This window comes from Alnus glutinosa, chromosome 4 (genome assembly GCF_958979055.1).
Source record: "Alnus glutinosa chromosome 4, dhAlnGlut1.1, whole genome shotgun sequence".
Classification (NCBI taxonomy): domain Eukaryota; kingdom Viridiplantae; phylum Streptophyta; class Magnoliopsida; order Fagales; family Betulaceae; genus Alnus; species Alnus glutinosa.
The window spans coordinates 30664382-30689970 of NC_084889.1; the positions used below are offsets into that span (position 1 = coordinate 30664382).

At 40.2% G+C, this 25589-nt stretch overlaps 3 protein-coding genes across 4 annotated transcripts; 2 read left to right on the forward strand and 1 right to left on the reverse strand.

The window, feature by feature from the left end:
* Positions 1–7048: 7048 nt before the first annotated feature.
* LOC133866297 (uncharacterized) lies at positions 7049–9316 on the reverse strand. The gene has a single exon (XM_062302824.1). The coding sequence runs from the start codon at positions 9314–9316 to the stop codon at positions 7049–7051; it is 2268 nt and encodes a 755-aa protein (XP_062158808.1).
* Positions 9317–12271: 2955 nt separating this feature from the next.
* Positions 12272–17230, forward strand: LOC133867393 (uncharacterized). Of its 2 annotated transcripts, XM_062304135.1 has the most exons (4): positions 12272–12428; positions 12512–12577; positions 14761–15103; positions 16241–17230. In XM_062304135.1, the coding sequence occupies exon 4, from the start codon at positions 16243–16245 to the stop codon at positions 16960–16962; it is 720 nt and encodes a 239-aa protein (XP_062160119.1). In that variant the 5' UTR covers positions 12272–12428; positions 12512–12577; positions 14761–15103; positions 16241–16242; the 3' UTR covers positions 16963–17230. The 2 variants fall into 2 exon arrangements, with proteins under 2 accessions (XP_062160119.1, XP_062160120.1); XM_062304136.1 differs by lacking the exon at positions 14761–15103.
* Positions 17231–17568: 338 nt separating this feature from the next.
* On the forward strand, positions 17569–19917 carry LOC133866587 (pentatricopeptide repeat-containing protein At1g28690, mitochondrial-like). Its single transcript, XM_062303155.1, has one exon. The coding sequence runs from the start codon at positions 18239–18241 to the stop codon at positions 19835–19837; it is 1599 nt and encodes a 532-aa protein (XP_062159139.1). The 5' UTR covers positions 17569–18238; the 3' UTR covers positions 19838–19917.
* Positions 19918–25589: the final 5672 nt, after the last annotated feature.

The following is a 25589-nucleotide window of genomic DNA, read 5'->3' on the forward strand; positions in this document are numbered from 1 at the left end:
AACCCTGAGTCACGCCATGGGTTCTGATTCTGAGTCTGACGGTGCTCAAGTCGGGGGCGACCCTACTCTTGTTCCTCATGAGAACAGATATAGGTCTTTGATTCTGGCCTCTGAGGAGAGACGCCTCCGCCGGAGTTATAGTATTCCGTCCTCCGTAAGCCTTCATTTCCAACATTCCGATCAACTGTCCATTGCCGGCGACGATGTAACCATTACAGAGCGAATGCTGATGGCCGGATGTCGGTTTCCTCTTCCCGGTATAGCTCGGGAATTATTAGTACGGCTTGGGGTGGCTCCCTCCCAAGTAAAGCCGAACGGATGGAGGTACTTGTTCGGCTCTTTTGTTCTCTGGATGACTAAGCTCCAGAAGAGGATGACCATAGACGAGTTTTTCACAATTTACCGAGCTGGTTTCCGCCGAGACGGTACGGTAGAATTTACTGTTCGCAAGAAACCGGCTATCATCCATCTAGCCTGGAGATATTCAAATAATAGAGAGTGGAAGGAGCAAACGTTTCGGGTTTCTGGCCAGTGGGAGAAGCCGGAACAGTTATTATTGCCAGAGGATCAGAGGGTTCCCCGAGAGTGGGGTCGCATGAGAGTCGGGGCGTCGGAAGCCCCTGATCTAAATGATGAGCAAGTCGACAATGTCGACACCATACTAGCCTTTGTGAAGGCTACATCAGCCGAGGATGCTAAGGTGGTGTTGGATTTCGACCACCTTGTTACGAATGAAAATATGCGGAACATGCTCGGGTACGAAATCCCGATTTCCGACCTTCCTTTTCTGAAGGAGAGGAAAGGTAAGGCCCAAAAACCGAGAGAAGATCCTGCGCCTACCATTCTCAAGGGTAAAGAGAAGGTCTCTGACGGACCGAAGAAGTCAAAGGAGCCAAAAGAGGTTCCAAAAACTGTAAAGAAGCTTCTCGCCGATGCCCAACGGATAGGGGCTGAACAGGAAGCTAAAGCCAAAAAGGCCGCAGAAAAGAAGAAAACGGCCGAGAAGAAGAAGGCGGCCGAGAAGAAGGTCGTCGAGAAGCCGGCTGAAAAATCAAAGGCTTTGCAAGAAAGGCCTCAACCAGATGAAGAGGCAGAAAGAGAACCTGTTAGGAAAAGACCGAGGATCGAGGCGGCCCGGTCATACCTCAAGTCGATTGGTTCGGCGGTTAAGGGTATTTCCCTTCGCGTCGATCCTTCGGCAATAGTTGCTTCCGAGGGCACACATCGGAGTACCGAGAAGGAGGGAGCGCCTCAGTGCCCATCCCTAGGCGAAGTGTTAGTACTTCGTGATGAGGCCATTCCCAACTCGGATCCAGTGGCCGCCCTGAATGCCTCTGAGTGCCCACCCCGAAGTACCGAGGAGGAGGCTGAGCCTCAACATTCAACAAGAGGGGAAGTACCGGCTCTTCATAACGAGGACGTGGTCATCACGGAACCCGTGAGCCAAGACGCGATCCTTCCGCCTGTGGTTAGGGAAGAGGTGTTCCAGACCGCCCTTTCTGAAACAGATTCGGCTTTACCCGAGTTGTTGAATGCACGGGTGGAAACCGATACCGAGCCTTGTCAAATATCGCAACCAAGAATGGGCGTTGAGGTTGGTGAAGACACGGGCTCTGCGCAAATAGAGGCCGAGAACACAGCCATAGGGCCAAGTGTTGGACCTATGGTTCAGTCCGTCGCGGAAAGGGCAGGGCCGAGTTCTAGCACGCCTTTCGTCGAGCCTCGACTTGGAGAAGACGGGCCAGTGACGGAACCCACTCGTGATTCCGTTGGGTTCTTTAGGCCGGCCCAGGAGTATGAATTTGACGAGGCTTCTTTGGAAGAGCGTTTAGCTGGGCCAATTATGGACGCGGTTCGGGCTTTGACTCCAGCCGACTATTTGGGGTTAAGTACCGTTGGTTGCATACCGACCGAAGATATGATCGCTTCGTTAGTCCGTCTGCAAACCATGGTAAATTGCCTTTCCCTTTTCTTTTTGTGTTTGGCTTTTGATATTCTGTTTTCTAAGTTTCTTCTTTGCTCGGCAGCAATTGGTGGATACCCTTGCTCTTTATGACCAGCATAGGGATTTCCACCGAAATCAGGTCCCGGTTATGGCCGGACTTCGACAACGGATTTCTGAGCTTGAGCTTGAATTAGCCCGGAAGTTATCCTTGGAATCCGAAGTGGCTCGGTTGAGTAAGCTTCTTGCTGAGCGGGAATCGGAGCTTGCTAGTTATGACGCGCTGATCGCTGACGCCGAGCTCAGGCGAAATGTGGCCGAGGTAGCCAATCATGGTCTATCCGCCCAGCTCGATGCGCGGACTCGCGAACTGTTTGCGCTTAAGGCTCATACGGATGCTGTCGAGGCAAGATACTCGGCCACATCGTGTAGCAATACTGCGTTGCGAGCGGATCTGAGTGCTGCGAAGGCGCAGAGAAGAATCGCCGAAGATGCTCGGCGGGAAGCTGAAGAGGCTAGGAGCACTGCGGGGGAGAAGTTGGAGGCGCTTGAAGAAAAATTGAAGGAAGCCGAATCGGGCTTGCAGGCTGCTCAGGCCGACTTGCAAAAAGCTAAACTGAAGTCCAGCGAGCTGCGGAAGAAGTCTAAGCACTACAAATCGAAGGCTGCTCATTATAAAGCAAAGGCCGATCGGTTTCATAGTCAGATCCTTGCTTTCACCCGAGTTCGAGATCGAACCTGGGTCAATGGGTTTAGCTGGGGTTTCGATTCCCTTAAAGAATTCGTGCTTAACCCTCCGACGCCTTCCCCAAATTTTTTCGGGCTGAATTATACCGACTTTATGGATGTCCCTGAGCAGGCTATCTTGGAGTTACGGGAAATTGGCCGAGACTTGATTCCTGATGTCCCGGACTGGGTTGGTGAAGACGTCGGAACAGCTGATGAAGTGACTGAGCCGGCAGACTTGGGTGCTTCGACTAAGGCCGCTGAAATTGAGGCTCCTGATAGCCCAGCTTCTAGGGAACCGAATACAGATAGGACTTAGCACGCCTTTTGTTTCGGCGTTTTTGTTGACCTCCGCTTTTCCATATTAATAACATTCGGAAATTCTATATTAGTGTTGTATATATTTTACTCTATTTTCTAGCATACTCATACTGTCTTAGGTTTCATACTTAGACAAAATCTTCAAATTTGATTCGGATCTAAGACTTTGACCGGTTTGAATCCCCTCAAGGTGATTCAAAACTCGGCATTGGTCCGGTTTGAATCCCCTCAACGTGATTCAAAACTCGGAGCTTGACCGACTTGAATCCCCTCAACGTGATTCAAGTCTCGGCATTGGTCCGGTTTGAATCCCCTCAACGTGATTCAAAACTCGGAGCTTGACCGACTTGAATCCCCTCAACGTGATTCAAGTCTCGGCATTGGTCCGGTTTGAATCCCCTCAACGTGATTCAAAACTCGGAGCTTGACCGACTTGAATCCCCTCAACGTGATTCAAGTCTCGGCATTGGTCCGGTTTGAATCCCCTCAACGTGATTCAAAACTCGGAGCTTGACCGACTTGAATCCCCTCAACGTGATTCAAGTCTCGGCATTGGTCCGGTTTGAATCCCCTCAACTTGATTCAAAACTCGGAGCTTGACCGACTTGAATCCCCTCAACGTGATTCAAGTCTCGGCATTGGTCCGGTTTGAATCCCCTCAACGTGATTCAAAACTCGGAGCTTGACCGACTTGAATCCCCTCAACGTGATTCAAGTCTCGGCATTGCGAATGTTGTACTCGGATATAATATGCTGTCTGAATCTGCATTTTATTGATAAACATTAAGTCTAAAAATAAACAGATTACATATAATATAAGCGGAATTACATATAATATTTCCGGAGATGCTCGGCATTCCATGGTCTTTGCAGCTTTTTCCCGTTTGTATCTTCAAGATGGTACGCTCCTTTTGGATTGCTTTTAATAACTCGGAATGGCCCTTCCCAGACCGGCCCCAGTTTCCCTTCCGTGGGGTCTTTAGCTGCCGCAGTGATTCTCCGTAACACCCAATCACCATCATTGAACGATCGGGGCCTCACCCTTTTATTATAATACCGAGCTGCCCTTTCTTGATATGCTGAAGTTCTGACTTTCGCATCTCCTCGTTTTTCTTCCAGAAGATCTAGGTGCAGCTTTAATCCTGTGTTGTTGAATCCGGGATTATAGTGCTGAATGCGGAAGCTTGGGGAACCAATTTCGACTGGTATTACTGCTTCGACCCCGAAGGCTAGTGAATAAGGAGTTTCAGAAGTTGCCGAGCTGACTGTCGTCCGGTATGACCACATAACCTCTGGTAGGTATTCTACCCATCCTCCCTTACGCTTCGGGAGTTTTTTCTTCAGTATCGTCACCAGAGTTTTGTTTGTTGCTTCGACCTGCCCATTTGACTGTGGATAGTATACCGACGAGAAAAAATGCCGAATCTTGAGCTCATCGCACCACTCCTGGAATGGCTTGCAGTTGAATTGCGTTCCATTGTCAGTTATTAGGGCGTAAGGTATCCCAAATCTACATATGATTGCCTTCCAGAGGAAATTTTTAATTGCCCCGGTCGTGATAGTCATTAAAGGCTCCGCTTCTGCCCATTTGGTGAAGTAATCTACTGCAACCAACAGGAACCTGCAATTCCCCTTTCCCGTGAGCATGGGCCCTACAATGTCAACCCCCCATTGGGCAAACGGCCACGGTGAAGAAACCGAGCTAAGTTCTGCTGGTGGTTTTGTTTGTAACTTGGCGAACCTTTGGCACTTGTCACACCTTCGGACCATTTCCATTGACTCTTGATTCATCGTCGGCCAATAGTAACCTGCTCGTACAGCCTTGTGTGCCAACATTCTACCCCCCGAGTGACTGCCACAGACTCCCTCATGGATTTCCTTTAACACATAACTGGCCTCAGTTGCCGAGAGGCACTTTAATAATGGGAGTGAATAGCCTCGGCGATATAGAACGTTGTCGACAAGAGTGTATCGTGCTGATTGCATCCGGATTTTCCGAGCCTCCTTCTTGTCATTTGGCAGTTGTCCGTTTTTGAGATATTCGATTACGTACCTTGCCCATTCAGGAATTATGTAGACGTCATCGATCTGCATTACCGGTCCGACATCCTCCACGGAAGGTCTGTCTAAAATGATAACCCGGTGTTTTGAAGCCGAAATTACTTCGTCTGCTGCTGATCCCAGCCGAGCCAATGCGTCAGCTCGTCCATTTTCGGCTCTTGGGATTTGTGTAACCACCACTTGCTCAAAGCTGTCCCAAAAACCCAACACCTTGGCGAGGTACTTTATCATTTTTTCACCTTTGGCCTCAGATCCTCCTTGGATGTGGCCGACAACAACCTGTGAGTCGCTTCGTACTTCGAGGTTTTTTGCTCCTAGATGTTCTGCCAGGCTAAGGCCTGCTATTACCGCTTCGTACTCCGCCTCGTTGTTTGTGGTTGGAAAGTCTAACTTCAATGCCATTGCGATTTCCTCCTTGTCCGGTGTTATCAAGACCACCCCAGCTCCGCTTCGGGAATTCGTGGATGATCCATCCACATAGGCTATCCAGGCTTCTTTCGCAGGCACTTCGTGGCTTTCGGGGAGATTGCTGAATTCGGCTATAAAGTCAGCCAGAACTTGGGCTTTGATGGTGGTTCTTGGATAGAACTCCAGGTCAAATTCTCCGAGTTCCACGGCCCAATTTACTAACCTTCCTGAGAGGTCGGGCTTTTGCAATACTTTCTTCAAAGGATACTCTGTGAGTACCCTTATAGCATGTGCCTGGAAGTATGGTCGCAACCTTCGGGCGGAAGTAATAAGGGCAAAAGCTAATTTCTCAATCCGGGGATACCTTTCCTCGGCCTCGTGTAGCGCCCTACTTGTGAAGTATATCGGCTTTTGCAGTCCGGACTCCTCCCGGACCAAGACCGAGCTAACCGCAGATGGTGACACTGCTAAGTATAGATAGAGAATTTCCCCTTCTTCTGGTGAGCTTAGGAGCGGTGGGTTGGCTAGGTACTCTTTCAAATGTCCGAAAGCCACTTCGCATTCGTCGTTCCAAACAAACGCCTTCCGGAGTATCTTGAAGAAGGGCAAGCATTTATCTGTTGACCGAGAGATGAACCGGTTTAGGGCTGCAATTCTCCCGGTCAATTGTTGCAGTTGCTTTGTTGTACGAGGAGCTTGCATTTCAAGTATAGCTCGGACTTTTTCAGGGTTCGCCTCGATTCCTCTACTCGAGACCATGAATCCCAGAAATTTTCCGGATGAGACACCGAAAGCACATTTCGCCGGGTTTAACTTCATTTGATATCTCCTTAATGTGTCAAAGGTTTCTTCGAGGTCGGTCAGATGGTTGGTTGCTTTTCGGCTTTTTACCAACATGTCATCCACATATACTTCTACATTCCTGCCGATCTGGTCACGGAACATTCTGTTGACTAGCCATTGATAGGTTGCACCGGCATTCTTCAAGCCGAACGGCATCATGTTATAGCAATACAGCCCTCGGTCGGTAATGAAAGAGGTTTTTTCTTTATCGAGTTCGCTCATGTGTATCTGATTATACCCTGAGAAGGCATCCATAAAGCTTAAGAGCTCATGCCCCGAGGTGGAGTCGATAAGGACATCCATCCGGGGGAGAGGGAAACTATCTTTTGGGCATGCCTTGTTGAGATCGGTGAAGTCCACGCACATTCTCCATTTTCCGTTTGACTTTCTCACCAGGACAACGTTGGCCAGCCACTGGGGGTAGTCCACCTCTCGGATAAAACCGGCCTTTAACAGCCTTTCCACTTCCTCATGTATGGCTTGGTTTCTTTCTGGAGCAAAGCATCTTCTTTTTTGCTTAACGGGTCGGTGATTAGGGTCGACATTTAGCCTATGCGAAATTACCGAAGGATCAATCCCCGGCATATCGTCATGGCCCCAGGCGAACACGTCGGTGTTATTCCGAAGGAAAGCTACCAAGGATTCTTCGACTTCCGAAGATAACAGGGATCCGACCCTAACTTTTTTCCCGTTACCTCCTATTTCAAATTCTTTCATCTCCTCGGTTGGTTCCCCCTGCTGTGATTGCTATTTCTCGCCCTTCTCCCTGCAGCTCTTCTGTGAAGGGGTTCCTTTCAGCGTTATGTTGTAACACTGACGTGCCACTCCCTGCTCTCCCCTTACTTCCCCAACACCTCTCTCGGTTGGGAATTTGATCTTCAAATGTGAAGTGGAAGTGACCGCCTTCAGATCATTAAGTGCTGTTCTTCCAATGATGGCGTTGTAGGCCGAGGGTTTATCGATCAACAAAAACTTGACCATAATAGTTTTTGTGGTCGGATAATCCCCAGCAGTTACGGGGAGTTCAATGGACCCAATCGGCAAGACCTGTTCCCCAGCAAATCCTACCAGAGGGCAGGTAGCCGGGATCACCTTTTCTGGGCTGATCTCCATGTTCCGAAAGGCTGACCAATATAGGATATCAGCCGAGCTCCCATTATCAATGAACATTCGATGAATTCGGTGGTTAGCCACCTGCAGCGTGACCACGATCGCGTCGGTATGCGGAAGTGAAACTCCCGCGTAATCTTCATCTGAAAACCCCACCACCATAGATTCCCTCCTGTGGGATTTGTGGGGTCTTTCTATAGCCATCACCTCCTGATGTTTCTGATACCGAGCGTATGCCTTCCTATCCGCACTTGTTTCTCCTCCTCCGCCAAAGCCTCCAAATATAGTTCGGATGTCGGCGATGACCGGCCCATTCCGTGGCTCATGACCTTGTGCGCCTCTGCTTCTGCTTCTGTCTCGGTGAGGTTCATCCCTTCTGTCTCGGCGATCCTCATTACGTCTCTGAGGAGAACGCCCTCTATGTCTCTGAGGAGAACGCTCTCTATGTCTCTGAGGAGAACGCTCCCCACGTCCTTGCTCTCGGTCTCTACGCTCTTGAGGCCTCTGATTCTGCCGAGGCAGGCCCTGGTTGTCTGCTATGAAACGGAGTAACTTTCCGTTTTTGATAAACTTCTCGATCAGGATTCTGAGATTTCTGCACTCCTCGGTAACATGACCCCGAGCATTATGGTACGCGCAGAACTTGTGTCTATTTTCTTCCCTTACCTGCTTGTTGTGAAGGGGAAAAGGCCTCTCATAATGCGGATCCTTCTTGATTTCCATTAATACCTCGTTAATGGGAGCATTCAAAGGAGTCCACTCCTCTATAGAGAACTGGTAATACTTTGCTGGTTTGTTTTCTGTCCGCTTTTCTTCTTTCTGACTCTTTTTTTCCTTCTTTACGGAGTTGTTAGATTCCGCAACCTTCTGCCTTTGGGATTCCCTCAGAGCTGAGAGGGTTTCCTCTTGGTTTACATATTTCTCAATCACGTCTGTCAAGTCGGTCAAACTTTCAGGGTGATTGAGAGCAATTTCCGACATCAAGGGCCCTTCCACTCGTAAGCCCTGATATAAGGCAGCATAGACCATTTCGTCAGTTGGATTATCAACTGTGAGCTTTGCTTGATTGAATCGGGCCATATAGTCTTTCAGAGACTCGCCCTCCTTTTGGCGCATCGCCATCAGTTGCCCAGAAGGCTTCTTCCTCTTACACCCAGCCAGGAATTGAGTTACGAATTTCCGCCCGAGATCATCAAAACTTGTGATGGAATTTGGCGGGAGTTTTCGGAACCAATCCCGAGCCGAACCGGACAGGGTAAGTGGAAAAGCTCGGCATGCCATCTCCTGAGGGGACCCATGTAGGTCCATATGCATCTTATAGCTGTCGAGATGCTCAGTGGGATCTTCAATCCCGGTATATGCTTGAATGGCCGGAATTTTAAATTTCTCCGGAAGTTGAATTGCCAAGACATGCTCGGTAAATGGGGAAGACCTGTTCAACAGGCTATCCACCCGAGAAGTCTTTCCTTTGTGGTTTTGTTGGATTTCGAGTTGCAGTCGGTTATACTTATCTTCATATTTCTCATCAAGGGTGGCGATGGCTTCATTAAGTCTTCTTTCTTCATGTTGATGATTCACCATACCTCCACCAGGAGGGGGGTTTGCGATCCCTTCAGCTGCCCGGGGTTGATCTTCTTGCTGAGTTCTTTCTGTGACCCTTCTGCTCTCCCTGTCTGCTTCGTTGTGGGTATTGCTCTCTTCTTCTTCATTTCCCTCGGCCATTTCAGGAATTCGTTCGTCCGCCAATCGCCTTAAGAGACGAAGGTTCTGCTGAGTTAGGACCTCCATGTCCCTAGACATCTGGGCCAGTCGTGCCTCCGTCTCAGTTGCATTCTGGTGAGACCCACCTCCCGTCTCGTGGCGAGGAACGTTTGCCCCTGAGGTCGTGGCTCTTGTTCGTACCATTTCAGATAATTTTGTTTTTGCGTAGAAAACGACACACACGTACTAGTCGTTCCCACAGATGGCGCCAAACTGTTAGAACAGTTTTTGATATGGTAGTTGATGAACCAGTCGAGCCTATCTTCGCTATCCTGCAAGTAAAACAAACTAGGTCGGGGGGAATCCGACAATCCCACTCCGATGCCTTTGTCAGTTTTTATCTTAGGTGTATATCACTCTTATAATCAGAATGAGCAATCTAAATTACCTGCCCAGTAGTGAGGTATTTATACATGTCGTGTTGCAAGCGATCTGGTTCTTTCGTTGGACCACGTGTCAGGTTTGGAGTGGGATCAGGGCACACGCTTAACAATCGTGGCCAGGTTGGTTTTTTAACCGTCTGGAGATCGTGGAGAATAATGCTTCACGACCACTACTGGAATCTGTTCTCAACCGCCGACGCGATCGTGGTCCAGTCGGTCTTCAACTGCTCTTAGATCGTGGGGACACCTTCCTAAGTAGTAGCGGTCGTGTAGGTAGTGGGGTTTCCTCCCTGGCTGGTACAAGGTCGGTAATTTACCGTCCTTAGCCATATCGTGGAAGTCGGCAAATTACCGCCTTAAATACGCAGACTCGGCTAATTAGCCGAGTATGATTCTGATGGGTCGTGAATCTGGCCCATTGGGCGAGATCGGGATTATTTCCCAACAGCTGACTAATAGAATCTATTAATTTTTTGATGGAAAATATGTTCATGGACTGATTTGTAATTATTGTTTACTATGAGGATCTCTCATGAACTTTTTGAATCACAGGGAGTAAAAAATAATTATGGCCAATTCTAGGGACCAACAATACAATTATCCCTAAAAATTATACACTTACAAATATGAGTGTAAGTACATAACATTTTTCTTTAATTAGTAAAAGCTTTCTAGAGTCATTGGTGGTGGCTAAGACACGCCAAAGTGTGATGGAATTAGAATTTTCTATTTGGAGGGCTAAAGTATAAATGAGGGATCAAATTTCTTTTTAGTAAAGGTCTAATCTAATTTTTAAGCTTAAAAGTACATATATATTTAACTTAATAAAAAAACTTTAAAAGAAAATCTAAAAACTAAGGGAGACCATTGCCCCCTTCGTTTATACATGGGTGTGTCCCTAATGACTCAAGGCCGGTTGGAGCCTTAGGTGGATTAGGCAGTTGCCTAAGGCCCTCAATTTAATAAGGCCTTAATTATTATTATTTTATTATTTTTTGAAAAAAAGCCTTAATTACCAACAATACACTTTAATAAGCTCCGAAATTATGGTAAAAATAAATTTAAGAAATGCATTAAAATTAAAAAAAAATGCTAAGAAGATATGGAAAGTCTCAAAAGTCATAAATATCTTAATTACCAAAATTGAAGGCCTTAAGTTAAGTCCAAAGTTCAAAGATAAAATAAAATAAAATAAAATAAATGCTAAGAAGATATGGAAAGTCTTAAAAGTCTGGCTTTTGAGGCTTTAATTACCAAAATTGAAACCCTAAAAATTGAAAGCCTTAAATTAAGTCCAACATTCAAAGACAAAATAAAATGACAAAAAAAATAAATAAATGCTAAGAAGATATCGAAAGTATCAAAAGTCATGAAGTCTTTAATTACCAAAATTGAAGACCTTAAGTTAAGTCCAACGTTCAAAAAACAAAATAGAATGAAAAATACAAAATAAAAAATAAATACTAAAAAGATATAGAAAGTCTCCGAACTCAAAAGTCATGAAGGCCTTCTGTTAAGCTTTGGTATGTCAAGGCTTTAGTTTGTAATTTCGTTTTCAAGTATCTAAAATAAAAAAAAAAAAAGGAAAAAATAAAAAAAGAAAAAAAAAAAGAAGGTCATGAAGGCCTTAAGTTAAGTCCAATATTCAAAAACAAAATAGAATGAGAAAAAATAAATCCTAAAAAGATATGGAAAGTATAAAAAATTATGAAGGACTTAATTACCAAAATTGAAGGCATTAAGTTAAGTCCAACATTCAAAGACAAAATACAATAGAAAAAACCAAAAAAAAAGCTAAGAAGATGGAAAGACTCTAAGTTTCCATTTTAAATCATACTCTTTATAAGACCCTATCAAAAATCCTACTCTTTATAAGTTTCCATTTTTATCTCAATTTTTCTATCCAAGTCCTATTCGAATTTGAATTTATCTCTTCTTCTCCATTTTCATTATTTCTCAGTAACTTACTATGCAATTCCTTAAAATCATTCCAGAAATTTTTATTTTCAGAACTAAAAGTTTTAACAGAAATTTTACAAATAGAAGAAAGTGCTCAAATTGGCACATTAAATTATATAAAAATACTTGAGGTAAAAAAAAAAAAAAAATTATATAAAAAGACTTAATTTTTTTCTTGATGCAAGTATCGCTTATATAATTTTATTGACAATACCTGTTACAGTTGCTTATGTAGAGAGAAGTTTTTCAAAATTAAAATTAATAAAATCTTACTTAAGATCAACAATGTCACGAGAAAGATTAAATGGATTAGCCATATTATCAATTAAAAATGAAACGTTCCTATAAAAAAAATAAAAAGGAACAAGGTTAAAAAAACTCAAATATAAAAACTTGATAAAAAATTTTGCATCAAAAAAGCGAGAAGAATGATATTTAAATAAAAATATAATTTTAAATAAATAATATTTAATTTTAAATAAAAACCCTTTCTTAAACTTCTTCCCCAAGACTCCAAAATACATCAAGTCGGCCCGTAAAGACCAATGCTAAAGATATACTTTTAAAATCACATCAATTTTAAAATGACATAAAAATAAAAATAAAAAAATAAAGACATTTAACATTGTCCATCTCAAAAATCTTCGCCAAAGAGTAAAAAAGAAAAAAAGGGAAAAAACTGAATTTAATAATGGGAAGAAATAAGTTTTACTTTAATGAAAAATGTTTTTTTTTTCAATGAATAAAAAATTTCTTCAGACCTTTTAAATCTCGTTTGTATTCCTCTCTCCCACCCTACTGAAAACCCTCTCTCCCTCTCCAAATTCCCCCCACGAAAACTCTCTCCCTCTCTCTCTGGAACGGGTTCCAGCCCGGCAGTAAGAGCTCTGGCGTCTCCGGCGAGATAAAAACTGGTACTCTCCGGTTCTCTCTCTAGCATTTTTATGGGTATATTGTAGTGGGTGAAGTTTTGGCTTAATGTTTCTCCATGTTCTAGATCTCGCCTCCGTTCTCTGTCTCTCTCCGCTGGCGTTCTTCTCTACCGGTGCCGTCTCCACCGCCGGTGACTCTCTTCTCTCTGAAATTAGTGAAATTTTTGAATCATATTGTTTGAAATTTTTGCTTGGTTCTGATTTGGTTTGAGGGGAAAAAAAGAAGCAAAAAACAGAATTGTTTTGCTACAGTAGGTCTTTTGATTTATATTGGGTTTTGATTTTGGAAATAATATAAGCTGATTGTTGGATGGTGTGGGTGATTTTTCTTGGTTCTAATTCGGTTTGAGGGGAAAAAAACGATTTGATTTGGTATTGCGTATTTTGATTTATTTTGGGTTTTGATTTTGGTTGTAGTTTGTTGTTAGTGGGTGATTTTGTGATGAATTTTTTGCTTGATTATGATTCAGTTTTAGGGAAAAAAAAACAAGGATTTCTTTTGGTATTGGTAATTTTGATTTATTTTGGGTTTTGATTTTGGTTGTAGTTTGTTGTTAGTGGGTGATTTTGTAATGAAATCTTTGCTTGATTATGATTCAGCTTGAGGGAAAAAAAAAGAAAGATTTGTTTTGGTATCGGTAATTTTGATTTATTTTGGGTTTTGATTTTGGTTGTAGTTTATTGTTAGTGGGTGATTTGGTGATGAAATTTTTGCTTGGTTCTAATTCGGTAATTTTATTTAATTTTGAATTTAATAATATTTTTTACTACCGCATTAAAAATTATACACAAAAAAAATTGAGTACACTTATATGGTATTTCTTTTTAATTAATGAAAGCTTTCTAGAGTCATCGGTGGTGGCTGAGGGAAACAGATCCTCTCTAGTTCAAATGAACCGGAGAGTATCCAGTTCCTTATAGCCTAAGAGTATTTTTATCTTTTCACATTTTTTTGGACAAAAATGCCCTTACACTTTAAGGAATTAGATATTCTCCGGTTGAAATGAATTAGAGAGGATCCTAATACGTGGCTGAGACACGCCAAACAGGGACGGAATCTGGATTTTTCTATCTTGAGGGGCTAAAGTATAAATGATGAATCAAATTTATTATCAGTAAAGGTCAAACCTAGTTTTTAACCGTAAAAGTACATAGATATTTAAATTAATAAAAAAACTTTAAAAGAAAATTTAAAAACCAAGGGGAGCCATTGCCCCCTTAGTCTATACATGGGTTTGTCACTAACTGCTAATACTAAATTTGATGTTTTTAAAACCACATCAATTTTGAAATTACATAAAAAGGACATCTAACATTACTAATCTCAAAACTCTTTGCCAAAGAGAAAAAAAAAGAAAGTATTTTTTACGAGAAAAAAACTGAATTTGATCATGTGAAGAAACAAGTTTTACTTCAAAGAATATTTTTCAGCTATAAAAGTTATCAATTAATTCAAGTCAGTTTTACAATATAATTTGATAATTAGACTGTAAAACTAATTTTTTAAAAAATTAACAGTTAGTTTTTAGCATTTTTTACTATCACATTATTAATATAACAATTTAATAAAATACATCAAGAAGGGGAAAAACCCCTTGTGCAAGTAAAAGTATCACTGACATTTCTGATTGCTTCGATTGTAGCAAAAGGAATCATCTCATCTCCTGTTTCTTTCGCATCAAACCCATTTATTTTTTTTCCACTATTTTTTTTTCTTTTCTGATTCTCGGGACGAGTTTGTCTATATATTAGTCATCCATAGTCTCTTTAGGTTGGTTACCTTAAAATCTCAAACCTGAATCCCCAGTATTTGAAAAACATGAAGCCAAAACCATTGAACGTCACATCGCTTTCTCGTCCTCACATGGAAGATGGGAAAATGCAATAATTCCAATAACAGCAGTGGGAGGTTTTGGGAACAGGTGTTTTTATTCTTTGAATTATGCTTTATCTGTTTTTCATGTGTTTTTCTGTTGTCATGTTGACATATCCGAGGCAATATGGGAAAATGAAATCATGTGAGCTTTGCAAATTTGGTTAACTTAGAAAACTGAAATCCCCATATAAGTATGGAATAAGCTAAGCCGAAGTGATATTTGGCATACAATTTGGTAAAGCTTGGAATAACTGAGCTTTCATGACTGAGGTTACTTTTTGATTTGCTTAATTAATCGTATTGTTAGACGAATATTAATTTCATATAATGTCTAATGATGCACTATTAATATATTTTAGTGTAGGGAAGTCATTTTAGGGTTTTCATTCATAAAATTCTTTTTTTGCTAAACCATCGTGTGCGTGTGGTGGTGTGAAGGTGTGTTGTTTGCCGTGTGTGGTGGTCTGCGAGAAGTGTGCTGTGGTGGTGTGGTGGACCGTGTGGATGCAGTACTGTGCCGTGCGTGCCTCCTGGGCTGTGCTGTCGGTGGCCCGTAGCCGTGTGTTGTGGGTGTGCGAGGTTGGCCGTAAGTTGTGATCCGCGTGTAGCTGGTGGTGGAGAGCAGTCGCAGTGGTGTTACTGTGGTTGGGGCCGTGCAAGGAGGCCGTGAGTGGCGGCGCGAGGGGTGGCTGGCGAATTTAGGAGTTGCTTTTGTTTTTGTGAAGAGAGAAAAAAAAAGCCTATCGTTCAAACAGTAAAAATCCCTCGGTTCCTATCACAAGTAAGCTCCTCTCTCTCTCTCTCTCTCTCTCTCTCTCTCTCTCTCTCTCTCTCTCTCTCTCTCTCTTTTAAGAAGTTCCAATTGGGCTTTTCATTAAGCATATAAATGGGTTCTTTAGATTTGTGTTTTGGTTGGATACTTCTGCCTGAGTGAAGGAAAGTTAAACTGAAACATTGTGAAGCTTCAATTCTAGTCTTGTTTGTCGAGTTCGTTATCAGATAATGAAACCCATTTTGATGAATAAATAATCAAAGACTCTGACTTTAATGTATGTGTTTTTCTTTTCCCATAGTTTTTCAGCAGCCAAACCGGGTACGATTGGAATTGAATTATTTTGTTTAACTCGGGGAGTGTTCTGACCTTGTTTGGCTACTGAGGAAATAATACTAACTTCGTTTCTTTTTCCTTTTTTCTCTTGAAATTTGTATTTTTGTCTGTTTGCTTGCTGAGAAACTGAGGAAAAGAAGAAAAAAGAAATAATTGACTTCTCTTTTTTTGGGCTTCCAATTTAAATTGTGAAATTTCGGGTCAAGTAAGATGAGAAGCTATATCAATCTGCTTGTGGGCTAAGATTTTTTGTTGATAGGGAAGAATTAAGATGAGCATATCTGCTTATAGGAAATTGTATGCCCATAGGGACCTCCTGAATGAGAATTCTGAGGAGAAACTAAAACCTATTATGAGAATTTTGACTTTCAGAAATGATTCCGTTCTTTGATTCTTTTGTTAGTTGTGATTATATCCATATACTGAGAGAAACCAACCTTGTTAAGGAATTTGTTGCTACCTTTTATAGTGATACACATTGGATCAAATGATTGTTCTGTTATAAAGTTGATTAAAAGGGGATATGTCTCCTTGTAAATTCATTTGGGTAGTTTTTGGATAAAATTCTGAAGTAATGAACACAACACTTTTTTTTTTTTTTGTCGGGGGTGCCTGATAAATAGAAGCAAATAAAATTTTACTTTCTTCCCTATTCCTATTGTTGTAAAGCAACCCCAAATAAAGACTGTTTCTGTGATTGGTTTGGTAGTGTTAAAAAATTTGAATGTTCATATCCAACCATGCATGAAAATAAGGTTCGTATTGCTTCTATGTAAGTAACATTCTTTGTTTTGCGATTTCTTTTGATAGAAATGAGCCGATTACAAGGGCCTTCATCCCTGAAGCGTAAACAACCAGAATCAAATTCATCTTCGAGGTCTTTGACAGAACATGAACGTATCCTCTATGATCTGATTAGAAGCAAACAAGACATGGCAATTTGGACAAGGGACATGAAACGGGAAACAAACCTCCCTGACAATGTGGTTACCAAATCCCTGAAGTCGCTTCAAGCTAAGAAACTGATAAAAGAGGTAGTCAACATCCAAAATAAAGGTAGAAAACACTACATAGCGGCGGAGTTTGAACCATCAAAGGAAATCACTGGTGGGACTTGGTATGTTGAGGGAAACCTTGATACTGAATTTATAAACTTTCTGAAAAAGCACTGTGTAAAGATCATATATGAGCAGAAGGTTGCTACACTGGAGGGAATTTTGGACACAATCAGGAAGAGTAGAGCCTTCAATGTTGAGTTCACGCCACAGCAAATTAAAGAGATCGTGAATGCTTTGGTTTTTGACAATGAGGTAACTGAGGTGGAAAGCAATGGAATGGGGGAGTTTGATTATATTCCTGTTGGGAAAGTTTGTTATAGGTGCACAAGCAAAGGAGGCCTTAAGGGGGAACCGAAAAAAGGCGCCATGGCTTCCATTCCATGTGGAGTTTGTCCACAGATAAGTTTATGTACAGCAGATGGCATAATTTCCCCGCAGACCTGTGTCTACTTCACTAAATGGTTGGACTTCTAATTAGATTCCTGCCAAGTTTCCGATATGGTTACATGGGGTTTCTCTCTTCCTTTTCTTATCTCTTTTCATTCCCCATATAGGGTTTCTTTCTTTCTTTTCTTATCTCTTTTCGTTGGGGGCAGTTTTAGTGCCTCAATTTTATTTATTTTGAGTTTTGTTTTCTAGCTTCTTGAATCTCTTTTTGGTTGTTACTGCTGCTTGGGATATACAGAATTGAATAAGCAAATGTTGAGCTCCTCAAGAATGAGTTGATACTTTTTGGTTGTTACTTCTGTCAGACTGTCTATAAAACTCATCCATAGTCTCTTTAGGTTGGGTACCTCAATTTTAAAAAAGCAAACCTATAATTTTAAAGGTTAAATTGCGATTTTGTCAAACGTTTAACTACGTTTTTAAAATTTGCTTTTTTAAATCGCACTTTTTGAAATCACAAACTTAAACGGATCATTAACTATTTATTAAGTTACATGAGTTAAGTTGTTATCTTATTTGAATAAATTTAAATTTTTGCATAAAAAGTATGAGTTTTAAACGGTATATTTCATTTTTACGGTGAAATAGTATGTTTAATTAGCCATGGATTCTGATTATGAGAATGAAAGGATGAAAGGTAGTGCCTTTAATATTTTTTAAAAGCAATGTACAGGGCTAAAAGGGATGGAAATGTTTGTGCATGGTATATGATATTTGTATATACGGGCTTTTGAGATCATTAGAGGTCTTGCTTGTACACGAGATTAAGATTTTTTAAAGGATTTTTAGTATTAATTCAAATGATAAAGCATCGATTGATCGATCCTCGTCCTCGGTCAATTGATGCAAACAGAGAAATGGCAAAAAAATAAAATAAAATAAAATAAAATTCAGAACCAAATAAGAAAACAAAAAAACCATATGATTTTACTATTCAGGTTTCACTGTTCATTTGTTATTATATTTAGAATTATGGCCGAGAAGGAACCTTCAATAGTTGATATTTCTGTTTCAGTAATTAATTTATGGGGCATCTTTCCTGCGAATATAAAAAGAACAGCGCGCTCCAAAATTAAAAACCTTCCTACCCTCTTTCAACAATCTTTTCAAATCTCCGTTGTGCAAGTAGAAGTAAATATATATCACGGAATCACTGACATTTCTGATTGCTTCGATTGTAGCAAAAGGATGCGTCTCATCTGATCTACAATTGTACCTTGCTCTCCATGTCCGGCTTCTTTGCTATGCTTTCTCAGCTCAGGCGATCCGCAGGCAGTTGTTTTGTATCAGACGAAATGGGAAGATGAAAAACGCCAGACTACCGACAATCAGACCATCAGTGTTATCGTCACCCCAGAATCACAAATTTCCGGTTACACCAAACCAAACTTTCCCGCCAACACAAGAGACTCTCTCTCACCCAACTGCCGCCGCTCTCTCCTCTGCTCTGCAGCACTACATCAACTCAGATAACCCTTCCCATGGCCAAAAGATACATTCCCATATTCTCAAAACTGGGTTCAGGCCCAGTACCAATATCTCCATCAAACTCATTATATTGTTCTTGAAATGCCGTTGTCTGAAATATGCACGCCAGGCGTTTGATGAATTATCTCAAAAAACTCTTTCTGCTTATAATTATTTGATTGGTGGGTACCTCAAACATGGGCAGGTTGAAGAATCACTTAGTTTGGTTCGTAGACTGGTTTTGTCTGGTGAAAAGCCTGATGGGTTTACGTTTTCTAAGATTTTAAAGGCGTCAACTTGTGGTTGTAATGTGCCTTTGCCAAGTAGTTTAGGAAGACTGGTACATGCCCAGATACTGAAATCTGATATTGAACCGGATGATGTTCTTTATACGGCACTTGTTGACTCGTATATTAAGAATGGGAAGGTTGGTTATGCAAGGACTGTCTTTGATATGATGTTGGAAAAGAATGTGATATGCTCAACGTCCATGATTTCTGGGTACATGAATCAAGGCTCTGTTGATGATGCTGGAGATATATTCAGGAGGACAGTGGAAAAAGATGTCGTGGTATATAATGCGATGATTGAAGGTTACAGCAAATCAATTAAATATGCTAGGAGATCACTTGAGGTTTATGTTGACATGCAACGATCAAACTTTCGGCCTAGTATCTCTACATTTGCTAGTCTGATTGGGGCTTGCTCTGTGTTGACCACATTTGAAATTGGCCAACAAGTCCAAAGTCAACTTATGAAGACTGAATATTTCACTGACATTAGGCTGGGAAGTGCTCTGGTAGATATGTACTCTAAATGTGGACGAATAGAGGATGCAAGAAGAGTTTTCGACCGCATGCCTGAAAAGAATGTATTTTCATGGACTTCCATGATTGATGGATATGGGAAGAATGGATATCCAGGTGAAGCACTTGAGCTCTTTAGCAAGATGAAAAAGGAATACCACATTGAACCTAATTATGTTACATTCCTTGGAGCTCTATCAGCTTGTGGACATGCTGGGCTTGTTGAGAAGGGCCAGGAAATCTTTGAGAGTATGGAGAGAGATTACTCAATGAAACCAAAAATGGAGCATTATGCTTGCATGGTTGATCTCTTAGGTCGTGCAGGGAGTTTAAAGCAGGCATGGGAGTTTGTAATAGGGATGCCCGAGAAGCCCAATTCTGATGTTTGGGCAGCTCTGCTTAGTTCTTGTAGGCTGCATGGTGATGTTGAGGTTGCAAGCATAGCTGCCAATGAACTTTTTAAGTTGAACGCTAATGATCGGCCTGGCGCATATGTTGCACTATCCAATACTTTGGCAGCTGCTGGGAAATGGGACGGTGTAAGTGAACTTAGGGAGATAATGAAGGCAAAAGGGATATCCAAACATACTGGCTGCAGTTGGGTTGAGTCTGATAGTGCTTTATTATAAGTTTTCATGTTGAGCCGAAGATATAAACCTAAACTGACATTTTTTTATGAGGGAGATAATTCAGATTCACATAAGCCATCTCTTAGATCAAGTCATTCTTTTTAAGGATTTTCAAGTATTGTTGTGTTTCAATAAGCTTATTTAGCTCTGAAATTATATAATGCAATTTTCTTCAAAGCAACTGGCTACACTGAATGAACACTCATTCTCCCTTGTCGAAAAAAAAAATATTCTATGGTCTCGGAGGTAGTATGAACTATGAAAGAATGAAATCAATACAAAATTTTGCATGTGAGCTTTGCAAATTTGGTTTACTTAGAAAACTGAAATCCCCATATAAGTATGGAATAAGTTATACCGAGGTGATATTTGCCATACAATTTGGTTAAGCTTGGAATAACTGAGCTTTCATGACTGAGTTTACTTTTTAATTTGCTTAATTAATCGTATTGTTGGACGGATATTTATTTCATATTATGTCTAACAATGCCCTATTCATATTTTTTACATTAGTTCCCTTGAATCCATTCAGTTTGCACATTGGCGATATTTACTGTTTTAGTTGATACTACAAAATAATTTAGGTTTTTGAGTTGTTTTTTTGTTAGTGTCGATTGAACAAAACGACACTTACCAACGTCGTTTTAGTTTAAAACGACGTAACTCATGATAGTAATGGCGACATAATTTTTTTTTTTTTTTTTTTCAGAGTAGCAATTCTATCAGCTTATTCTCAACTAGAATATGAAGAAAGGTGATATATTTCAATAGTTCAAAAAACTCACATACTATGTCTAAAAGGTAAATGTAAGCATTAAAGAAAAAAATGAAGCTAGGTGGCAAACACCTAAAGATGACCAAAATATGCAAAATTTGAAAACAATGATTGAGATATTGGTTGGCTTAGCGTGGATGAGCATGAGCTAGGGAATTAATAATCCGCCTTTTCCCACTAAACCAAACTTCACATCATATAACATTTTCCAATCTCACTTCATCCAAATGGACAACAAGATTGTCAAAAGACAAAACTATGACTTTAGGAGGCAACTTATAATGATGCCAATCTTCTAAAAGATGGCTTGGGGAAGAAGGTATAACATAGAAAATATCATAGAGAAAGGAAACTGGAAACATGGTGAGTTACCCCTTTTTGGGCTTCAAAAAGCTTACATATTTTTCTGAGTTTCGATACACAGATTCTTTTATGTCACTCGACCTTCTTTTGGGTCATGTCTGTATTTACTTCTTTGACAATCATATCTTTCCTTATACCTTTTACCGACGTCGATCGTTTTTCTTCTTCCTCCTCTAATCCTTCCTACTACTTTCACATTAATATAATTACTCTTTCTTACTAATGCATTCGTGTCTTAGTTGTACAAGTCCAAAACATCTTAAATGTCCCTAGTTTTATTTTCAATTAGTGCCATCCCCACCTTCTCATGGTGATTTCATTCTTTATCCTATCTTTACTAGCGTTGTAACATATCCATCTTGATATCTTTATCCTTGCTAGACCCGAGAGCTCCTATTTGATGCAGTGTCCGAATAGTAAACTACGGGCTGCGAACAGTGAAGACAACAAGCAACCGTTCGGACGCTAAGGCTCTGCCGTCCGGACGTGCTATTGAAGACTTCTGAAGAAAAGCCTGTTATTTGAAGTAGGTTGCTGCTTGACGTCCGGACGTCCTTTGTCCTAGCCCGGACGCCGCCTAGGGAAATCCAAATTTGTGTCAATTAGGTTTTTCAAAACCTATTTAAAGGGGTTTTTAGGCTTTTGTTTTGTAAGAATTCAATACTAAATTCATTGTGCTAAGAGAGGGTTTTAAGGTAGAGATTGTGAGATCGGCTAACTATCTTAAAGTTTTATTTGTGTGATTTGACCAATCCATTGAAGTCTAGTTTAGAAAAGAGCCCTAAATTGATGCCACCCAAATTGATGCACGTGTGACCGTTTAGAATGATGTGCCTTACCAAGGTAGAAAGTCAAGCACCACACAGAATGTCATGTGCATTGCAGACCTAGACCTTTGCTTCACGTATCTTAGACTCGGTTTATAATACTTATGCTATGTTGGAGACTAGTCTTTTGACCATAATATTTGGAGACTTTATCTATGTTATGATATTTTAATCTTGCTCTAGTTGTTCATATCGTGATTGTGGATTTTAATTGCTATCTTTGTGTTATAAGCGAAAGTCTTCCGCTGCAAATTTTCTTTGGAGATGATTAGATCTCTGTGGTCTTTTTTTTTTTTAGACTAAGACTGGGAGGCGAACTATGAAGTTGACTACCATTTAGTTAATTTTATCACAGCGTTACATGAATGACAAATACAAGGATTGAGCTCAAACTTTTGTTATGATATCATGTTAAATCACAACTCGCCCAATAATTTACGGTTCTAATTCATGACTTTTATTCTGATATTATATTAAATTATCTCTTTTCCAAAATACTTAAGCGAATAAGAAAAATTAAGTTTAATTATTTAATTTATATTCTAATTAATGCCGTCAACTTAATAGGCATGCACCATGCTAATAATACATGGTTTAACATATTTATGCATATTCAATCCCAATGACAGATAGCAGATAGGTCATGCTGCCTACTAAACAATGCCTTTACACTTCAGAAAGCAGATGGCGGTGCAAATTAAAACATGGAATTAAACCACTAATGCGTAAATTCAATTGGAAACCTGAGCTGCGTTACCGAGATCTCCTTGGTCCTAGTGAAACAGCCACGTACGTGGGATATGTTCTGGAACAAAATGAACGGCAGAGATATGTTCCGTACACACACCGAATGCACTTGCAAAAGTGGTCTCTTACCTTTCAACCCCATTAAAAGAATCAGAACCAAGAATCCGTTAAACAAATATTTTCTCGAGACCGTGGCATTGGGATTACTTTTATCCGAGTGGGAAAGGTTGTATTCGGTAAGACAATTTATTTGGGTCCGGATGAATAGACATCCAACAAAATAGTTAATAATTGGTTTAGAGCATTCCTAGTAGCCTCATCAAATTTTACTCACCAAAATAATTAAAATTTACTTTTTTCTATTCTGATAAGCCACTTTATTAAAATTCCCCCAGCAGCCTCACCATTTTAACTAGTCAATATTCACTATTCCATTTAAATAATAATTTTTTCATATTTCTTTATTTTTTCTCTATATAATATTTTTATAAAAAATCATTTATATCCATGAAATAAGGACATTATCGTGTGAGAGATGGGAGATGAGAGAAGAAAATGAGAGAAAAAATGAAAAAAAGTGTGCTAATCATGTGAGAGAGAAATGTGAAACAAAATTTGGTGAGTGGGTTGTTGAGTGAAAATGTCTGGTCTAATTTGACTAGTAATTTCAGTCATCAAATTTTTTTGGTTAAAATGGTGAGGCTGCTGGGAGTGGTTTTTAAGAGTTTTCATCAAATTGGCTCACCAAAATAGCTAAAAAACTAATTTGGTGAGGCTACTAAAAATGCTCTTAGGTGTGTGATTTTTAAAAAAATCATAAATATTGAGAATAGGGACAGATTTAGGTGGCCGGCATAGGCAAGGGCCCCCTCAACTTAAAAAAAAAAATTAAAAATTAAAAATTTCAGGTAAGAAATAAAAGTTTAGCTTACTTGCCCTTTCTAACAATTTTTTTTTGGCTATTGACTCCCTGCCCATAAGAATTTATGGCTCTGTAATTGACCGAGACAAATTGTTTTTTAAAATTATGTTTGGATGGTTAAAAAATCTAAAGACAAAATTAGAAAAAGTTAGATAAATCTGAGTAGAATTTGATATTTAAAAACAGTATTTGAAATTTTTTTTTCACCCAAACATACCATAAATGGTTCATAATAATCAAATTGAATTATTATGAGTCAAATAGGCATAATAAAGTTTTTCTTTCTAGTGTGACGAATAATAAATAGGCAAAAGGCCTCCTCTCTCTCTCTCTCTCTCTCTCTCTGATATTTTCTTCCTTGAGAGCCCCCCTGTGAGTATGGCTTTCACCGGGAGGGGGGGTGGCCTCACGCCTCCCTCATCCCGATGGTGATTTTTCCTTTGGCTCCTCGTGAGTCAGGGTGGTTTTTTGTTTCCCTTTACTTGTTCCAGTGAGGATAGATTTCTCCTAAACAATAGGGTTGTGGAGCTTTTATTCCCCCCGGCTAGATTTGGTGATGGATGTGATTCTCCTAGCTTTTAAAGCTATGGAGTTTGTTCATTTTGCTTTGTTTTTTCTTCTTCTCGTTCTCTAACAGGAAGGTTCATCTTGAAATGTCCGGTGGTGAGTTATTGTTATCGTTTGTGTCACCAGTGGAGTGTATGGTCGGACTTCATCATTTCCTCTATTTTTTGATGCCAGATCTTCGCTTCTCCACTGGCCTCTGAGAGACACGCGCCTCTCAGATGGGTTCACCGTCGACTTCTGGTCTTGCCGTCGTTTGCATCGGCTGTGTGGGTTACCGGTGACCGGCGCATGGCTGTCACGCGCCAAGGAGGTTTCCTTCTTGTGCTGCGCGTGACGGTCACGCTTTGCCTTTTTTCGCCGTGCAAAGGTGGTAACGGGAGATAGGGAGGCCGATCTGCTGCTGGGTAGCTCCGGGGGAGGCATGTACCTTACATGCCCCGGTCTTTGGCGATGACAGTGCCCATACTGCCGACTTTGGTGATTTTTCTGTTAGATGTGTTTGCGTATTCCTTTGTTTCTATGTACAGTCTGCCTATGTATGACTTAAATTTTATTGGAATTTTATTGTAAGGGGGGCTTAAATGTAATTCTAGTGAGATTTATGATTCCGCCTAGGCAACTATTTTTAAGTCAGATCATTTTGGCTTAAAGTGTTGGGAGGTTTGTCCCTTAATTCTCAAGTTGCATGCCTTTGGGTTTTCCAGTATCAACAATAGCACATGCTATTTGTTAAAAAAAAAAAAAAAAAAATAGGCAGAAGAGCCTATTTACTATTCACACTAGAAACGGTTTTTTATTATGTTCTCTCTCCCTATTTTCTCTTACTCTATTCCACACAAAATAATTATATTTAAAGAAAATAAAGAGTAGAAGAGAGAATATGTTGGAGAAAGTATAGAAAAAACAATAGGTAAAGTAGAGAGTTGTACTTTTTCAATAGCTACTTTGACTATTATTGCTGGAGATGCTTTAAGAATATTCTTAGTAGCCTTACCAAAATAGTTTTTTAGCTATTTTGATGAGGCAATTTGGTGAAACCCCCAAAAACTACTCTCATCAGCCTCACCAGTTTAACCAAAAATTTTTGGTGAGTAACAATACTATTCACTCATCAAATCATTAAAAATTATAAAAATTGTCATTTCTCATTTTTTTTCCTTTCTTTCTCACACAAATCAATCCCAGCACAACCCCGTTAGAAAAGAGAAATTTTCAAAAATATGACCGTTAGAATAAGACAAATATTCATAAATATGACCGTTAGGAAAAGACAATTTAAAAAAAAAAAATGACCATTAGAATAAGAAATATTCAAAAATATGACCGTTAGGAAAAAAAAAACATTCAAAAAAGATTAAATAGAGAAAGAATAAAAAAAATATGAAAAAATATTATTTAAATAGAATAGTGCTAGTGAATAGTTAAAATAGTGATGTTGTTCCTTTAAAAAAGTGGCTAACTAGAATAGAGAAAATTGATTTTTAGCTATTTTGGCTTGTAAAATTTGGTGAGACTACTACGGTTATTCTTATTTAAATAACTACAGTTGCA

Bases quoted from the DNA above. Each gene is read 5' to 3' on its own strand.
- LOC133866297 (XM_062302824.1), bottom strand. From the start codon at position 9,316: ATGGTACGAACAAGAGCCACGACCTCAGGGGCAAACGTTCCTCGCCAC.
- LOC133867393 (XM_062304135.1), top strand. From the start codon at position 16,243: ATGAGCCGATTACAAGGGCCTTCATCCCTGAAGCGTAAACAACCAGAA.
- LOC133866587 (XM_062303155.1), top strand. From the start codon at position 18,239: ATGAAAAACGCCAGACTACCGACAATCAGACCATCAGTGTTATCGTCA.